Source organism: Lolium perenne, chromosome 3 (genome assembly GCF_019359855.2).
Source record: "Lolium perenne isolate Kyuss_39 chromosome 3, Kyuss_2.0, whole genome shotgun sequence".
NCBI lineage: Eukaryota > Viridiplantae > Streptophyta > Magnoliopsida > Poales > Poaceae > Lolium > Lolium perenne.
Genome location: NC_067246.2, coordinates 329369501 through 329388486, shown reverse-complemented (window position 1 = coordinate 329388486; position 18986 = coordinate 329369501). Strand labels below are relative to the sequence as shown.

General features: G+C 44.1%; 1 protein-coding gene across 2 annotated transcripts; it reads right to left on the bottom strand.

The window, feature by feature from the left end:
- Positions 1–5053: 5053 nt before the first annotated feature.
- On the bottom strand, positions 5054–14576 carry LOC127345794 (signal peptide peptidase 2). Of its 2 annotated transcripts, none has more exons than XM_051372317.2 (12): positions 14426–14576; positions 13925–14052; positions 13687–13802; positions 13400–13551; positions 13207–13292; positions 12448–12575; positions 11337–11387; positions 10402–10488; positions 10229–10298; positions 9339–9475; positions 9160–9237; positions 5054–5472 (listed from the first exon to the last, which is right to left on the bottom strand). In XM_051372317.2, exons 2-12 carry the CDS (start codon positions 13962–13964, stop codon positions 5383–5385), a joined length of 1035 nt encoding a protein of 344 aa, XP_051228277.1. In that variant the 5' UTR covers positions 13965–14052; positions 14426–14576; the 3' UTR covers positions 5054–5382. The 2 variants fall into 2 exon arrangements, with proteins under 2 accessions (XP_051228277.1, XP_051228278.1); XM_051372318.2 differs by having other exon boundaries at positions 13925–14049; positions 14426–14575.
- Between the last annotated feature and the right edge of the window lie 4410 nt (positions 14577–18986).

The window sequence follows — 18986 nt, the reverse complement described above, 5'->3', positions numbered from 1 at the left end:
CGGCAGCACCTCCTGGAGCAGCATCGGCACCACCTCTTGGAGCAGCATCGGCACCACCTCTTGGAGCAGCATCGGCACCACCTCCTGGAGCACCATCGGCAGCAGCAGTTGCCTCTTGACGAGCTGCTCTTCGCCTTGCCGTGATCTCCGCGGATGTCTCCTTCCACCACTCCAGCTAAACCCCATTCATGTCCTTCGTGTTCATCATCATGATCTCCCTCTCTTCGGCCAATAGTTGCTTCATTGCTTTGGCCTTCTTCACATTGATCCTCATCTCCTCCAACTTGGCTTTGCTCTTTGCTTCCTCTCGGCTTGCTTCAAGCTTTGCAAGGCTCACCTCCTTCTTTGTGTCGATGATGACATGCTTGGTCTCCAATGTCTTGGTCGCTATCACCTCCTTCGACTTCACCATTTGATCAAACTTGTCCCTCAACAATGCAGCCCCCCCCCCCCTCGAGTTTGAGCCTTTCCTTCGCCTTCTTGTTCCCCTCCGGCTTGTCGGTGTTCCTGCCATCCTTCTCGTCCTCGGTGTCGTCGAGCGCAACCATTGCAGCCTTCTTCGGTGCAACTTCTTCATCTCTCAATTTCCACTTGGGGAGGTGTTGGAGCACATCAAAGCAATGCCGCATGGTGAAGCTCTTTCCCTTGCTGCCGGCCATGTCTCTGTACCTAGCATCAGCAATGCGATCCTACATATGCAAAATAATCCAACCAATCGTCAATATGTCACCGAAGCTAAAGTACAAATTGATTGGCGAAATATGCACTCACATATTCATCGACGGTTGCGCCGCTAGGAGGATTGGACACCACTTGGTCCATTGCTGCTGCCCACCGGCTACACGCTGGTTTTATCGCGTCCCAACGACCTTGGAGGGATCGGTAGGTGCGATCGACAGGATGGCGAACGCGCGGCATTAGCTTATGAAACTTGTCCTCGATACGCTGCCAGTACCGCTTTCCGGTTTGATCCGTGCCCGAGACGGCATCCATCCCCACTGAGGCCCAAGCTCGGCACAACGTGGCGTCTTCAATCTCAGTGTAGTTGTTGGCCCGCCGCTTCTTCCGATTTCCATCGGCGGTGACCTCTACCACACCGTCGTCCCCTTCCTCGTCCCCTTCTTCCCCTTCGTCCACCTCGTCGTTGCAATCGCCGAACGGAGGTAGTGGGTTAATGTGCACCTCCCCCAACATGTCCATGTACGACGCGGAATCGTTCCTAATTTGACGAGGACTGAGAATCTACTCGCAATCAAAAATAAACGGAGCAACAGTTCATGTACCTTGCTGAACCGTCGTCGAGCACGTCCTGGGCGGCGTTCCTGGTGGCTTCCGCAGGCGGCGGCGGCATTGCCGGAGATGAGCACGGAGGCGGGGCGCCATGGGAAGTCGCCGCCTTCACTTTGGTCCTTTTCGGAGCCGAACTCTTCGGTCTCGCACGGACTTCCTTCGGCTTCACCACTGACCCATCACCGGTGACTGCCGCGGCACCGGCTTGCGGGAGCAGATGCGTTCCCACGCGACGCCGCTTCACCGCTTTCTTCGACGACACCGTCGAAGCAACTTCCGCGGGGGTCACATGGATGGGAGTGGTCGCCGGGGTGGTTGCTGGAGCGGCGGAAGCTGCGGTGACCACGGGAGCGGGTGGAGGCGCCTGCGCGGTACCAACGGCGGCCGGCGGGGTGGCTACGGCGGCCGGCGGGCTCGATTCGAGACTCATCGCAGACAAATCGGACGGTGGCGGCGCTGAAGAAGGCGAGGGCGCACAGATCGGCGGCGGTGGCAGCGGTTGGGAGGAGCTGAATGTTCCCTCGCGCGCAAAGTAGGGATTGTGTTCGGGCTGCGTTCGGTTCGCTCCTTCGGCCCCTACAAATACAGGCCAACGGAGCGAACCGAACGCAGACCGAAAAAATATTTTTAGTTTTGGCCCGTTTATAGGCACTGATTGGCGCCATTTCTCGGCCCGAACCCGTAAACTGGCGGTTATTATTCGGTTTTGGGCCTTTTACGGGCTCTGCTAGAGATGCTCTTAGCCCCCCAAAAAATACTATGATAAATATACAAATAAGGTGAACAATTGTTCTTATAGTGATGGTTCTATTAGCTTGTTGATCTATGCTGATCTGGCTAGTATTTTCCAATTGATCTATAGTTCTTGCATCTTTTCCTTTGGTAACAAGGAAAAGATAGAACAATAGAAGTGTCACTCTAATAGCTTCCCTTTCTTTCATCCTAGAAACCTTGAATAGAAAGTTTTCGAAACATGTAGACAATCATATTTATAATCTTTCGAGATGATCACAAATGTAATGGTTGTCATTCATGCAATTGATTTCCCAAAGATATGATTTTCTGTCTGTATGTACAACCATAATATTAAATTGCATAAGATTTCATACGTATAGCATTTATGCTACTCATTTATTACATAAATATTAAGGTATTAATGTCCCATAGAATATGTGAGATATTTAATATAGATACAATATTCATAATTTCCATTAGTTAAGTACTGCTAGGAGAAGCCATAATTTAATTGGCTGATTAGTGTCTATTCTACCCCTTGGTTCCGGTTAAAAAAATACACTTCCTCCGTGTTGAAGAACAATTGTGAGACTCTTGGTAATCGTACTTATAAAGAATCAAATGTACATTTATTTTTTCTCTAACGGCTTGGACCAACAAGAAGATGATAGAAAAATATTTTACCCAGATTCGGGCGGCCTCTCGAGATGAGAGACACCTAACTCCTACGTTTAGACAAAACTGATAGCACTGACACCGGCTGTCCATTCTCCTACATCATCACCGGTTCTTGTAGCAGCCCCGTTTCTTTCACCTGCCCAACATGCTTCTGCATCAGCACCGGTAGCAGACCCTTTTACTGCATATGCACAGCAGGATCCTGCACCTTCCCTAGCCATATCACCGAGGTCTGAGGTCATAGCCACTCGTGTGGTGACTTGGACACATCAGAAGGCTATGCTCGTGAGTATATGAATCTTATTTTGATGTCTTCTCTGCTTAAGTCTCACATGGTTCAGTGCATTATTGATCTTAACTAATTGTGGTGGTATCTCTTTCTTTGAATCAGAAATGGCCTAAAAATATCTCCAAGAAACTCCATGCCGGCCGAAGGGGCAAGATATCCCTCATCATGCGGACTGAATGTCTCACAGTGGAGGGATGTTACGCTGTCAATCCCACAGATAGCCGCTTGGGTGTTACTTTCACGTGAAAAAGTTCATGGACGGTGCTAAACTTGATATTGGATCAAAGTTCAAGGTGAAGATCTGTCGCTGCCTGCACTGCGACATGGTGGTCATGAAGTTCCTGGCTGTCTAGATATGTTGTCCCATGAGCTCTTAGCAAATGCATTTGTTGTTATAGTTATAATAGACCATGATAGCGCTCGTTGCCGCGCCCGTCCATTATTTGGATAAAATATGAAGAACCTTAGAACTATATCGAGCCACTAAACATGTAAGTTAAGTTTATATAAACTCGCTCATGTATTGTTCAACAATCAAAGAGGAAACATATGAAATAATTAGACAGTAGAAATGTTTGGCGAACTTCAAGTATTTTAATATAGTTTCTTGATATGGACAGGGCACATGTATCTTGAATGCTCCTCATACAGAACAACAACATGGATATGCTCAAGTAACACCATCCAAATCATTGGTGGGCATTGAATTGTGGAAAAAAAGAAATGGAAAGCAAAGTAGTTTGTGTACTGTTGGCACAATTTTTTTTGGACATTCTGAATTTTCCCTATCTCCATACAGTACTATCTGACAGATGATTTCAAGTGATCGTCCGTTACAATTTGTTGGAACCAATTCACTGAGTTATTTTATATGCACAAAAAACAACAAAACAGCTCTTGTGAATACGTTACAATTTGTTGAGACAAATTTCAGAAATGTTTCATCTGCTGAAAAAGGTCAGGATAGCTTTCTTCAAGATAGCTTTCTTCATCTCTGAAATTGCTAGAAGACACAACTTATAATATTATGCAATATAATATACAGAGACTATTGAATAGTAATATGTAATAGGTTTGATCATATGCATACACAAAATATGAAGTGAACAGATTACTACACCACATGGTAGAAGACAGGGAGTAATGCAGTATATATAACGTACATAGGCCTTGATGGGATTGCTAATTTGACACGAGCCACAAAAAGTACAGGCATAGCTTTGCTTCCTGGTTTTGCAACAAAATATCGTAGTATCCTTGTGAACGTAGAATAAAGTAAAACTCAGTTCAGATCGAAAGAATTATTTTTGAAATTGCTGAGAATGTTATATAAGTATTATACCGGAAATACTTTTGTACACCCACGCATGGGTGTGGGTGTTTCTATCACCTTTCATTTATTCCTCGAGATTCGTGCCCACCATGGTAGATAGAAAGATTCATTTCTCTCTCCTCTTTCTATCCGAATCTTAAAGCACAATGAACGGTGACGGAAACACCCACACCCATGCGTGGGTGTACAAAATAGTATATACCCATACAGTAACCATTGATGTGGTGTGCACCTTCAAATTATCTTGTGTAAAATAGTACTCTCTCCGGTTCATATTAGTTAATTCTAATACGGATATATCTAGACACATTTTAGTTATAGATACATCCATATTAAAGTCAATTAATATGAATAAGGATACCTAATTTATAGATATGAAAAGCTTGAACTACTTCTCCAACACCCATTTATGCATGTTAACAATTATATATCACATAAGTGACTGAATACCATAAAATTGTTGGACAGGAGGACCTAGTTCAGGGACAGTTTTGATACATTTCGCGAGTTCCAGGACCATTTCCGACACTGCCGACAACTTCTGGGACCGAGCATGCATTTCACTCGCAGAGAAATAGAGCGCAAAACGCTATTGCACTCTACCTACTCCATGTCTCCATCCTCACCAGTCACTTCCCTCCGCGCCGTCACATCTTTAATCTCGCAACCCATGAGCCAACCGGGACACAAACATATTTCAGACAACGCAACTCTCGCGTGCATCAGGATTTAGAATAGCTTGACACTCCATACATATAAAGTATAATTTGGACAAAATCATCCTTAATGCTGCCATAAAGAAAGTCAGTCAGAAATTAAAGTTGGGCGGCAGCAGGTATAATCATGTCACTGAACTGGATTCTGTTGTAAGTCTCTTAGCATACGTTCCCTTTTCCATCTTCTAGTTCTACTACTCGCTGGAACAGATAGTAATAGTTTTTCGAAACAGAGTTCTATCATGTGAATCGTTTCTCAGTTCTCCAGACCAGCCTATTTAAATCCCTGCTTTGATTGTCTCCTAATTAAAAAAGACGGAGCACAGCCAGACCGAGCGCTGCTAGTCTGCCTTTTTGCTCTTACTGGAATCTTCATCTTCCTCCTCGCCAGCTCCTTCCTCTTCGGCTTGCGCCTCCGTAAACTCCAGTAGCTGCAACGTAACATAGTCAGAAACAAGGCCCACGTCATGGCAGCGGATTATAGCTACGGCACAGTATGAAAAAGAAAAATATAAATAACAACACGATGATAACAAAGGCTGTAAGGGCATGTACAATGGGGTGATGTCAGCCTTCCCTTAGTCTTGCCACGTCAGATTTTTGCTTAGTTGGAGGAGAGAGAATGAAGGGAGAGAAGGTTGTCTTCCCTTAGCTAAGGGATGATCTCTTATGAAATAAGAGAAGACTATTTTCCCCATTGTACGACTTGTCTTCCCTTACTCACATAATTTCCTACTAAAAATAATTGATTATCATTTATTGCAAGAGACGACAATAAGAGATAATGCATTGTACCAATTATATTTATCATCTTCTCTAGATGACATGGACTGCTAAGAGAAGACGTGCCTTCCGTACCATTGTACATGCCCTAACAGGCAAGGCTGCCGTTGGGGAGGGTATATAACCAAAAATCCAAACCCAAAACAACTGGACATTACCCAGTAATTGTGGGCAAACCCATAGGTAAAGAGGAGCTAGCGACAGTGATTTCTTAAATCCATGAGCAACTCGTTGATGTCCAGGAACTAGGGGCATGATTAGTTGCCCATAAAGTCTTTTCTGGCATCCTGACATCCAATGGGTGAAAATACATTCGTTTGGAAGCTCAGCTCGCATCGAAATCTTGCATTGCACGATGTTTCCGTATCGGCCGTTTTTCCGGGGACATGTCCGGCCGAGCGCCACCTCTACTATTTCGCACGCGGTGGGAAGCGCGAGAGACGAGACAAAACCCATTACACCCGAACCCCACTCCCCTCACCGCCCAACCGGCACACTCACCTCCTCGGAAACTCCATGGCCGCCGCTCCTCCTCCTCCCCCTCCGCCCAGCGGCCTCCCCTCGAAGCGCAAGATGTCAGCGCAGGAGGTTGGGCGGCGCGTCAACTGGACCTGCTCGCAGCCGACGGGATCAGCAACCTCGTGGCCGCTCTGAAGCGGCCGTCACCGCTCTGTTCAAGGCCTCCCGCGACGAGGGCGGCGACCATTTGCGGCGTCAAAGATCACAGATCTGACCGGCGGATCGTCATCGGCAGCGATGCCCGCTCCGCAGAGCATTGCAGCTGGCAAGGCTCCTTCCTACGCGGGGCCTAGCCTTGCTGATTTGGCAGGGGTATTTTCGACCCTTCCGGTGGCCGCCTCGACCAAGCCATCCTCTTCTTCCCGGGCTCCGGCGCATCGGTCCCGCTCTCGTAGAGTTCCTCCACCATCGACGACGCCCGATTTCTCCAAGGTACGCGCATAATCTCGCATATTAAGGATGCAGATAGGGTTTGGTCGATTCTGGTACCGTCTGAGGAATGTGATATGTCTGACGAACGGCCGGCCGACGGTAGGTCTAAAATGCATGCGGTAGTAGGGTTTCTTCGCCAGGTGTTGCATGCGCAATCTAGATTTCCCAATTTGGGATTTGATTTTGTGCGGTTGGGAAACGGTTGCACATCCCAAATTGGGAAATTGGGTCAAAACTTGCATTTGTCTTTTGTTTGATGTTGCTTGTACATTTGTCTGATGTCCTTATGCAATTATCTGATGATGTCCCAATGTTCTTGCTCATGCTCATGCTCACCATGGTGGTGCCTTTGTGTAGATCATGCTCCTGGGCATGGACAATATGGTGATGAACACAATGGCAGTGCCATTGTGTTCATCACGCTCTTGCTCATGCTCAGGATGGTGATGAGCACAGATAGATGCATTGCCATTGTGTTGAACACACTGATGAACACAATGGTCGTGCCATTGTGTTCACCATGCTCTTTCTAAAGCTCAACATGTTGATGAAATGGTCGTGCCATTGTGTTCACCATGCTCTTTCTAAAGCTCAACATGTTGATCAACACAATGGCCTACTTGTACTCGCAGTGTGCCCTTGTCTGCCCGCCGCTTCTGCGACGAGTGGGTGCAGGTCACATACCATGGTGGGCAGGTCGTCTTCGGCCGGAACTGGGCGCAGGTGGTATACAAGTACGACCTTCACATCGGCGATGTCGTGGAGTTCAAGCTGCAGGCCTTCACCTTGAAGATGGTCATCTACAAGGCGGACTGCTCCACCACCAGGCTCTACACCTGCCCCGATCACAGCTAGGCGGCGGCCCTTTTATATATGTATGTTCATTCTGTCTGTCTATAGTTATAGTGGTTTCAGAACTTATGGGTACAAGACTAAGCCTAGTGTTTGATCAAGGAGTTCTAGGTTCCTTTCTTTTGATCAAGGGGTTCCACGGGATTGCAGCTCAGGGTGCAAACGGGCCGGTTCGCAGGAGCCCGCTTACATGCCGCATGGGCCCGCAATGAACATGAGGGACGCCGCTGCAGCCTGCCGAAAATTAATTGCACTTCCGCGGCGCCCACGTTTGCCCGCTTTTAGTCCCCTTGCGTATGTACAAGAGATCCAGATCCCGTTCCCGTTTTAGCAGGTACTGTTGGGGAGGAGGGTGGCAGTGGGGCGGACCGACTTCGACGCGCCGCCGGTGCCGGGGAGGGAGAGCTCTGCGCACCAGATTTGCTGCCGCCCCGTTCTTCTCCTGCTCCGGCGAGGTGCAGTGCGGACGGTGGCCGAAGGAGGGTCATGGCGCTGGGTTAGTCATGAAGTTGTGCTGTGCACGAGAGAGACTGAAGGAAAAATATAGCAGAAAAGGAAAGGATAAGAGAGATTGGGTGGTCGTGGGCCCATCATGAAGACGCGTCGTGCGCTAACCGCACTACCTCAGGCACGACCACCCGTGATTCATGAGCATGAAGGAGCTCCTTCGCTTTCCTACAACGTCAATATTTGGGATTTGTGAGTACCGCAGGCGGCCCGCAAAATTCCGCATAGTTTTTCTTCCTGCCTGCGGGCCTCCGCCAACGACGTTACGTGGGGTGGGCTGTGGGGCGCCGCAGACGGCCCGACTCCACTTGCAGCCTGAATTGCAGCTTCCTAGAACTTTCTTGCTTTTGCTCAGGGGGTCTTTCTAAGCCCTGGCTATGGTGATTAGAGGTTGTGCAGTTAGCTAATCATGTGTGTTATCTTCACTGCTTGCTAATGGCTTGGTAACGGCAAACCCATGGGTAAGGAGGAGCTAGCGACAGTGATTCCTCAAACCCATGAGCACTTGTTGATGTCCAGGAACTAGAAGATGGGCTCAACTATCTGCTACAGTGAGGTGACTTTGCAGCAGCAGGCAAGCGGCCAAATATCTACCCCTGTCGTGACATTGGGGCGTTGGAGAAAAGCTCAGGAGAGACTTTGGACTGGAGGAATGACAACAGAGAATTACCACTGGATGGGTATGGGTTTATTCGTGGTTAGTGGGCAACTAATATCTCCATACCCAGATTGCATTGTGTAATTTATTCATACCCATACCCTATACAAATACCGTGGGTATGGGTTTGGAAATGGTGATGTGTACACCCAGCAGCAGATTTAGTCATAGGCACTATGGGGTTAAGCTCAACAAAGGAACAAACATGCAACTGGTATTGGTATTGCAAAAACCATGTATACAGCACAAGCCAGGGAATTTGGACTTGCAAGTCATGTTATTGGGTTGCCAAGTCTTATAGTAGGCTTTTAAGAGCACGCGTCGAAACTATCTACGCATAGCACAAGCTAGTGGTCAGAAATCTTACCGGCTTTACTTCTCCATTCCACAAAGAGTGAATAGCAACAAAGCCAGTCACACCAGGAACGATGTATAGCAGAGCAGGCTGCATATAAAAAAAAAGACAAGGAAAGAAACATATATTAACATTTTAGAGATGACGGGCATCACGAGCAATAAGATGACAAGAAATGTAATGGAACAAACCTGCGCAGCTTGAAACCAGTTCATGACAACTATTGTTACTGTCATACCCGCAGTATATCCCAAAAATGCACTATTGAAGTAACGGTTCTTGATCCCTCGCGAGACATCAAAACGAAGGGCAAGTGCAACAAATATACCTGGAATCAGAATTATAACATTATATATTAAGAGGTTACATGCTTGTGAAAAATGGATGCTCTGCTTTTTTTCAGATTGAATGATGGAGAACTGGCTTGAAGAAAGCTCTTCAAATTTTGGGCCTACTAAACAGTTAGCACAGAAGACTGCAGATATGTCTCCATGCATCATTACACCAAAACATGTTCACCAACCTAACTAATCCAAGGAAAATGAGTATGCATCAATTGTTAGGGTATCAATGTTGAACTTTTGATTTAATTTAGTTCATATGATCCATAAAAACCAATCATTCATTTTGGCTAGAAGACAGCAACCATCAGCATCTTGCAATAGTAGTTCCAAGATTATTTGTGTTGTCTCCATCTGGACATCACCCGAACTCAGATTTCAAACTTCACTTTTATGTGCAACTGGAAGTAGATCAGGACTGGAGCATATATTGGTTTTATCAGCAAGAACCCAAGAGTGCATCCAGTAAGACGGCGTAAAATATAGCTTTAGTTGCAATTTCTGATTATAGTGGAGCTGGCCATGTGGTGGAATTACAACAACCTATCATGTCACCAGTCTGAACAGGTAATTGTTGCTTTTCTGTTTTATAAGAAAAAAACTGTAGAATCTTCAATTCAAGTCTAACTATACAATATGTTAAAACAAGCTCAGGACAGAGCTATCACTCATGATGCAGCTAGCAATAGTAGGACAAAACTAGAATATGGGACAAAACTAGCAAATATGTTATAACTGACCAGGTATTACGATATCACCAAGGCCAAGCATTGAGAATGGGCGTGCAGCATCCGCAGTGGGAAACAGAAGCTACACAAAAAGGAGAGGAACAGATGGATGGATTGAACTACTTGCGGTGATATGGAACAAAATGTCATGGCAAAAATGTGAGTTCACTAAAAAGAACACTAACCTTTATTGGAGCATCAAATGATTTAGCAACACTGACCATAACTGGAGTGAAGAAAACCCAGAAGATGTCATAGAAGAAAAGTCCTGCCTGAAATTGCAGAAGGAATTCATATAACAATATTAAGAAATAATAAAATAAAAGGGATTTCGTGACGGTATGTGGAACTAGAGCAACGAAGACTGATGAAATGACTGGGATAAACATGTTTACAAGCCATGCACCAGCAAGAGTTTCAAAAGTTGCAGAACACTCTGTAAGTAGTAAACAAGTCAAACTTCAAATTATCCAATTCATGAGATTTTAGGATCACGGTTCCATACTCCTTGCCAGAGGGAAGACACTAAAGACTATGTAGTGGAAAAGGCAATCATGAATAGTTAACTTGTCAAGTACCAAACCAAATCGAGAATGATCATTTAAATATCATCATCACAGATTCACAGCAAAAGCAAACCATGATTGAAACTCAATTCCATGTTACAAGCAAATAATGAAAACAAGGACAAAAACATTGTCTAGAACGCATATGGTGAGCTGCTGGAAATTAACTGATTAAGAGAAAAGGTACTCAGCATCTCTATATGCCTAATTACTAGAGATGCAAACTACAGATCATTAATACAGTCAGCAAGCACTACATAACATTGGTTTGCTAGAAAACTGGCAGACAGCTCTTTTGATAGCTAAAAACAAAGGCAAGCGAAAGTTCTAGAATATCAGACACTTCAAACTGTATTTACTGAACCTACATAGTATGCTTTTCAAACTGCATTTATCATACATATATTTCATGCTCCACAAAGTAAGATTAAGATAGCAGAGAGAACAAGTGAAAGCCGTGGGTGGCTGAAATAGAAAAAGGTGTGTACAAGTACTGCCAGAAAAATAGGAATACAGAAGTTTCAATTTGTTGAAAACTTTGAGAGGCCACATACCAAGAGAATACCACCAGTTTTGAATGATCCTAGTGATAGCATCTCAATTCCCTGCAAGATAAGAAAAAAGCATTAAGGTTTTGAGCAAGTAATAAACAGGGAGGGAAACATAACAAGTTGAGGAACTTATTTGAAATTAGACAAAAATGTGGTTCCAGGAGAAAAAATTATTCCCTATTTGACACTGGGCCAAAATTCTTCTATTCCTAATATGACACTTCCGTCCATTTTAACCACCAATGGTGTTAAATCACACATGAAAAGACACTTTTACCCCTGGCGCAAAATGTGACAGAGAGCAGCACAAGTAATGATACTAAATGAGGTAGGCGTCCACCATGGAACTATGCGCTTCCGGGCGTTGCTGCTGACCCGGACGCTTGCTGTCCTGCCCGGTGCTGCTCACTGGACTAGTTGATGGATACTAGCTCCATCACGATTCTCACATGTTGGCACATCAAGGAACACGCAAGAATTTGCGTCAAGCCGCATGGACTAGCTGATGATACTAGCTCCATCTGCTTGTAGTGCAATCTTGCCGGGATAACTAAACACTTATAAAGCTGGTTTGACTAGATCAATTCTGGCTAACTAGCTCTCTCAAGTACATACAGGGATAATTAACTAGCAAAGCTAACTAGCAACTCGCCGCAACCCAACACAACTAGCCGAGAGTAAACATACTCGGTTTCGTGATTTCTATTTCTATCTTGCTTTCTATTTCACATGTAAGATGCAAACATGGCAGAGGCGTAGTGGGGGCTCACACAGCCTATCTGGGTCAGCACATCGCTGGTCTGCCCACTGTAGACACCACCTAATTTCATATCTTTACTTTTGTGTGCTTTCATTTTTTGGACATTTACTGCATCAGGGGCAAAACCATCTTTTCAGGTGTCATTTAACACCGTTATATTTAAAATGGGCGTAATTGTCATATTAGGAATTAAATTTAGACCCAATGTCAAATAGGGATTTCTTTTCAGGGCGATACAGGGAACCATGTTTTACTCTAGTGTTAAATAAAGAATTTTCTCTAACAAGTTTATGAAGGCTTCAGCCAACAATTATTGAGGTAGTGCATATTAAGAAAGTAGCAGTAAGGACAAACCTGAATACAGAAAGCAATTCCCAGAACATTGTTTGCTAGCCAATGCTTCTTCATGGCATACCATACGCAAAAGAAAAATCCTGGGACCGAAGCAACAACTTGAGACTTGGTAAACTCCAACGACAGTGCTGAAATATGAAGTTAATGAGCTTAAAGCACCATCAATACTCAAGCTTGTAAAGGGAAATAAGGATAAAATGATCTAAGTTTCTAGTGTGATAAGCAAGGCGCAACGGTTTTGTGTTTGTCAACAATGCTTAAGTTAATAACAAAATCAAGACAATAGTAATAGCATTACATCAGAAGCAGCAAAAGCATCACAAATCTTGCAAAAGTATCCAGACTCCAGCACACCCAGAAATGTCAGACTCCATACAAAAATATTTGTTTAGATGCTAGTTGATGGTTTATAAACAGCAGAATCCTCTCTAATTTCACTTTTTGATTTATTTTAATTCGTAGTGCAAAATGTATCACACTTCCCCGCAGAGGAAACGAGTACTATGATGTTGACAGAATACTGTACAGATAGTTTCCATGTTCTCCTCTAAAATGAATTGGCCTAGAATAGAGTCAGTGCTGAATTTTATTTAAGTATATTCTAGTTAGGATACTCAATAAGTCACCATGTGGACTCTTGGCTAGCACATTACAATCAGATAGTAGACTAGTAATAGAAATGTTGCTGTATTAATTTGATATGAGCTACATATTGTAGAGCAAAGTAAGCGAGCATCAAAATGAAGGTGGGGATCATACAGTGGAAATACGGAGCACGCCAAACGATCTCGTTATTGTTCCATCCTTCTGGAAGAAAACGTTTGACGGAAGGAAGCAACGTTGCACTGCATAAAGAAGTAGGGGCCACAAATAATAATCTCAAAGTTGGCATTTACAATTTTAAGTATTTACATGTGTGGAAACACACTCTTGAAAGAACAGTTTGAATTACCAGAGTGCAGCGATGCCAAGAACGAAAAAGTAGGCGGTGAGAACAGTATTGACCAAGTCCTTGGAGAGGAATTTGAATAGAAGGAACAGCGACAAAAGCATGGCGCTCCCCACCAAAGGGAACCGCATAGCATGCTCTTTGGACATTGTCTCCTGCGTAAGAAGAAATGGTCAAGTTAAGTTGGTTATAAGCCATACACAATTAATTTTGTGTCAACCTGCTGCCATAGTGGCCAACTAGAAGATAGGTTAACATGGAAAGATTAGAGAGAGGGTCATGGTGCTCACAGTGGGTGGAGTTGACTTGACAGAACGGTAACAGCCAACGTACACAGTAAGACATGCCGTCAGTATGACGTTCAAATTCGGGTTCACGTTGATGACAAGCGGCGCCAAGCTCAAACCTGGGCATGCCAAAACACACATCAGGACTACGAGTCAGCAAATATACACCATGAGGCCGTCAAAATGAGAAGGAAGAGGTGGTAACGAACACCGCCGAAGCGTGAATTCTGAAGAAACATACCGGCAAGAGCAAAGTTCGCGGCACGCTCATGCGTTTTCATCCTCACGGCACGTTCAGGAACACCAGCTGGATGGGTTTTGTGCCTCTGAAGTTATCCCAGGTGCTTCAGTCAGAGTACCGTATGCCTGCTGGAACAAATGTAAGCGGTAAGCCAAGGGTGATGAGCGACAGGGGCGGATCCAGATGGTGTGCCTGGTGTGCAGCGGCACGCCCGCAAGTACTGTGGAGGTCTCCTAGTGAGATTTAACTAAGAGGATCGCTGGTTAAAAGCAAGAGTAAACTGCAATTCGTCTACCCCCTATCCTCAGATCTGCTCCCTCGTTTTCCGCCGCCGCCAAATCGCGGAGGATGAAACAGGCGCGGGGATCGAGGCGCCGGCGGGGACGCTAAGGTACATGCCGGCGGGAGCAGATGTAGGGCTCGCTAGTTAGGGTACCGATTTAGGAGAGATTCAGAGCCGGTTCGGTAGATCAGGAGGTAAGAGGGTAGGATTTCTCTTACCCACGGAACGGAGCCGCAGTCCAGTCCAGTCCAGCCCGGCCGGCCCGCGAGCTTCGGCGGCGGAGGGGTCCCGTCGGCGCCGGCGTCGGGGCGGGGCGGAAGGTGAGAGGTGGGGGATCCGTCTGGGTTCACGCGAAAGATTTTGTGAGGGATCAGTAGTAGTGCTGTAGTAGAGTACTACTTTGAGATGGATTCGACGACGAATCCTGGGCGTCCGTTCGAAACGAGGAAGGTTCGTGTAGGGTTCTATCCCCCGACCACTTCCTTACGCAAAATTCGTGTAGATTATGAATTCCGAATGTTCATGTAAATTTGACAGTGACACCCACAAAATCCGAAGTTCCCATACGTGCAGATGAATCGTGTGGGTACGGATCGAAAGCGTGTGTTGATGGAAATGTTGGAGTTGTATCATATCTTCTTCTTTTTTGCGTGTGTATAACGGTTAAACATTTAAACAAAACAACACACACTAATGTATATACATGCTCCGATCCATATTACTTCCAACTAAAATAAATAGATATATCTACAATTAAAATGTGTCTAGATACATCGAATTAGTGTCAAGTAATTTGAATCGTAGGGAGTACTTTCAAAAAAAACAGAGGTAAAAGGTTTGCCTCATCCTTTTTTAATTAAGAAAAGAATTTTATGATCAAACATTACAATAGAGTCAATGCTTCGGCAAGAGCTCACACACACTAAAGCCTACTCCCGTAGCATTATTCAACCGAAATGTTTTGCTCCCGTAACGCTCCACGTAATACATGTACAAATTTATATGATCTTAAAGCATAGTCCAACTGTTAGTAATATAAGTTTCAAATGAGTCAAGACATGAAGAAAGCCGCCCAATCAATCTCCATGGGAACAATATCCCCCCTCCCCCAACAACCACGCCATGGAACTGGCTTGAGATTTCCTCCCCCACCCCCAGGGACGGAGCCAGCTTTCAACCTTGAGGGGGGCAAAATAGTGTTGTAAACTTCATGAGGGGGGCAGAGTAAGCTAAATCAGCAAGAAATTACAGTTCTAGTGAGCAGTATTCTTCATAAAATCCAAACCATAGGGGGGGCTGTGCCCCCCCTCGTCCCCCCTTGTCTCCGTCCCTGCCCACCCCCCAACAACGACGACATGGAACTGGCTTGAGATTTCCTCCATTGCTCCAGCCTCGAGATGAAAAATAATAATTTGTACGGGTCGATGCTTTTCACCAGACCAAAAGTATAGCACTCCGTCAATCCGCTTATGTTGGTGGTTTTAGCTCAGTCACCCTAATATGGTGCCAGTGTGAGTCATCCCTAAATGTCCAAGCGTCTAGCAAGAGGCCTTCTTTTCCCGTGTATAGAAGAAATAAGGAGAGTGTTCCATGGACAGTAGCCAGGTGATAATCTCAGCGATGGGTTGGATTGCCAGGAAGGATAGCTTTGCTCACTACTAGCAAAAATGCTATTAGTGGCGCACTAATTTTGGTTACTAGCACGCAACTGCTAAGTGTTACTAGTGGTATACGATTTGGTGCGCCATTGGCAACCTATGTACTAGTGGCGCACCAAGTGGTGCGACACAACTAGTTGCATGGTGTGTCATTAGTACTAGAACTTGTGCCTCACTAATGGTAGTGTCTTGATTATCTTCCCGGCAACGACGCTAGAAAATAGTCGTCCGTTCAAACCGAGGAAGGTTCATTTAGGGTTCGTGTACCTAGACCACAACCTTCCTTACGCAAAATTCATGTGAGTTTGTAATGTCAATTTGAAACTGTGAACTAGAGTATGAATTCGGAATGTTCATGTACAAAATCCGAAGTTCACATACGTACAAATAATTGTGTCGAAAGGGTGTGTGGATGGAAAATGTAGGAGGTGATGCACATGCAATGTTTAAGAAATCGTTAATCGGTAACTTATCTGTCAAGCTCAAAATGGAGATTAATCCCTTATCGGCCGATTAATCGATTTTATCGGTTAGCTATTTATCGACTTATTTATTACGAATCCTATTTTTGTGGTACTAAATTTTCTATAATATGCTATGTAAAAATAATTTTGGAGCATTGAATAGAAGTATTACCTTGATCCCTTGTATTTTAATCAATGAAAATTGAAAATTTGAGCTAATGCACAGATCTACAAGTCTATAGGACGAAAATATCGAATGCTATACCAAATTTCAACAAAATTTCAGCACAAATCTGGTGAAATATCGGCTATCAGACTAAAAATCATCCGAAATATCGATGCTAGCAATAAATCAACCAATATGCCAAAATCTTATCGGTTACCACCCGATTCACGATAAATTGGCCGATAAATCGATATCTCCGCCAATTTTTTGAAACAGTGCGCACATGTGCAACTTAACAAAAGTACCATATCTTTTTTTTGGGGTTGTATGTATGTATTATTAGACAACAAACACTAGTGCATATAAATGTACTTTTCTTTTTTGAATGGAGGAAAAAGATTTGCCTCATATTTTTAATTAAGATATATTTTTACAACCAAACATTACAATAGAGCCAAGGATCCAGCAAGAGCTCAAGCAATAAACTCACACACCAAATGAACCAAAATACTATTTTCCAATAGCTTCCTTCTTCCTCTCTTTCATTTCACTAAAATGCCACATTATAAAACAACTGAAGTCTTTATGGGGCATGTTATTGTACAATTTTTTATGATCTTAAAGCATACTCCAACAATTGCTAATATAAGCCTCTAGCCAGTCGAGACATGAACAAAGCCGGCCAATCAATCTTCATGGAAACAATATCCCGACCGACAAACCATGCCATGGAATTGGCTTCAGATCTCCTTCATTGCTCCGGTCTCAAGATAAACAACGTATTTGTCTTGGTTTTAGTCGATGATGAAAAAGGTGTCACTCTTTTCACGAGACCAAAAGTATAGCACTCTCTCAATCCGCTTATGCTTTTGGTGGTTTCAGCTCAGCCATCCTAGTATAGTGCCAGTGTGTGTCGTTGTCCCTCCATGACCAGTTGTCTAGCCAGATGCCTTCTTTTCTCGTGTACATAAGAAATGACATGAGTGTTCCGTCAACGATTGCAGGTGATAAATCTCAACGGTGGCTTGGATTGCCGGGAAGGATAGCTTCGCTAAAGAAACATGACCATCTTTAGGGCTCACACCAATGGTGAAATATTCGTTGGTGTCTGACCAGTCACCATAGAGCTAGTGTGCTATGCCATGGCGGCACATGGCGGCGCCGTCCTGTAGGTACAACCAGTACTTGGGACCGCACAAGAAGATTTTCATAACCATGCATGTATTCATGCCCAAAAATCTTAATTTTAACCTATGTGGTGATCTAACAATGGTCATTGAAACAATGTTTTGTCAAAATGGCACAATAATCATGCGACCAATATTAGAAATGAATCCGAGCATAGAATTGTATCAAATCTAATAATATAATACTCTTACAATGGTATAAGCAAGATCGAATCAACATGTACACATTCACTCGCCGCTACACTCACACAAGCAGTTTATCTCCTTTAGGATTGGGAAAATAACCAATGGCGCCATTGTCCATTGATTTAACTAAGTTTAAGACACTAGGATGATGCCCTCACAATTATGAGAGCTACATGCCCAACACTCATATCACACAAGATATCAATGAACCATGAATTTTACTACTCTGAAATCTGAACGCATTAATACGATGCCCTCGCATTTGTGAGGGCCACTATTCTAGTTTATTACAAAATACATGGCATAGACATGGAAATTCAATTCGGCTCATGGGTTTTATATATGCTCTCTCCACCCAAAAAAGAAATTTGCATGTACATCTCGATAATCTACGTGCGCTCGTACAGTTTCTTGAAAACCCGTTATTTTGGTGGTCGATGTAAGAAAGACAAAATATGTCCCACTAACAGCCTTGTTTTTAGCACCAAATTTTGCCTTTTTTACATGCCCAGCGACAAGTCAATTTTTCATTGAAAGACTTTATACGCATGTAGCATGTGAAGATATACACATGAATTCTTCGTTTGGAATCTTCAAACATTTAAAATGTATTAAAGATGCATTTCATAATAAAGGGAGCATATAGATCCAAGAGCCAAAGCATCACACCAATTTTTTTTACTTCTATATAGTGCAAAAGTTATGTCATATGTAATGATATTGCCTTAAGTTGACCACTCTCAATAGTAGTAGTCAAAGAGAGTGACAAACACCAATTACAACATAGACGCATACTTACCCTACCGAGGACTTGAGTCGTGGAAGTGGAACTTTAAGAGTGAGAAAGTCACCACAACCATGTCGGATCTCACTTGGACCAATCCTCGTGAGAGAAATTCACAAAGCGTCAAAACTGGTAGATATATAGTTGATCTCAAAGTAATCCAAACATAAACAACGGTGGTCAATATAATTGTGAACTGTTGATATCTTACAACATGCTACGATTGTCTGGTACTGCCCCAGCCAGTCGAGACATGAATAAATCTGGCCAATCTATCTCCATGGGAACCACTGCATCCCCAACCATGCCATGGAATTGGTCCGATATTTCCTCA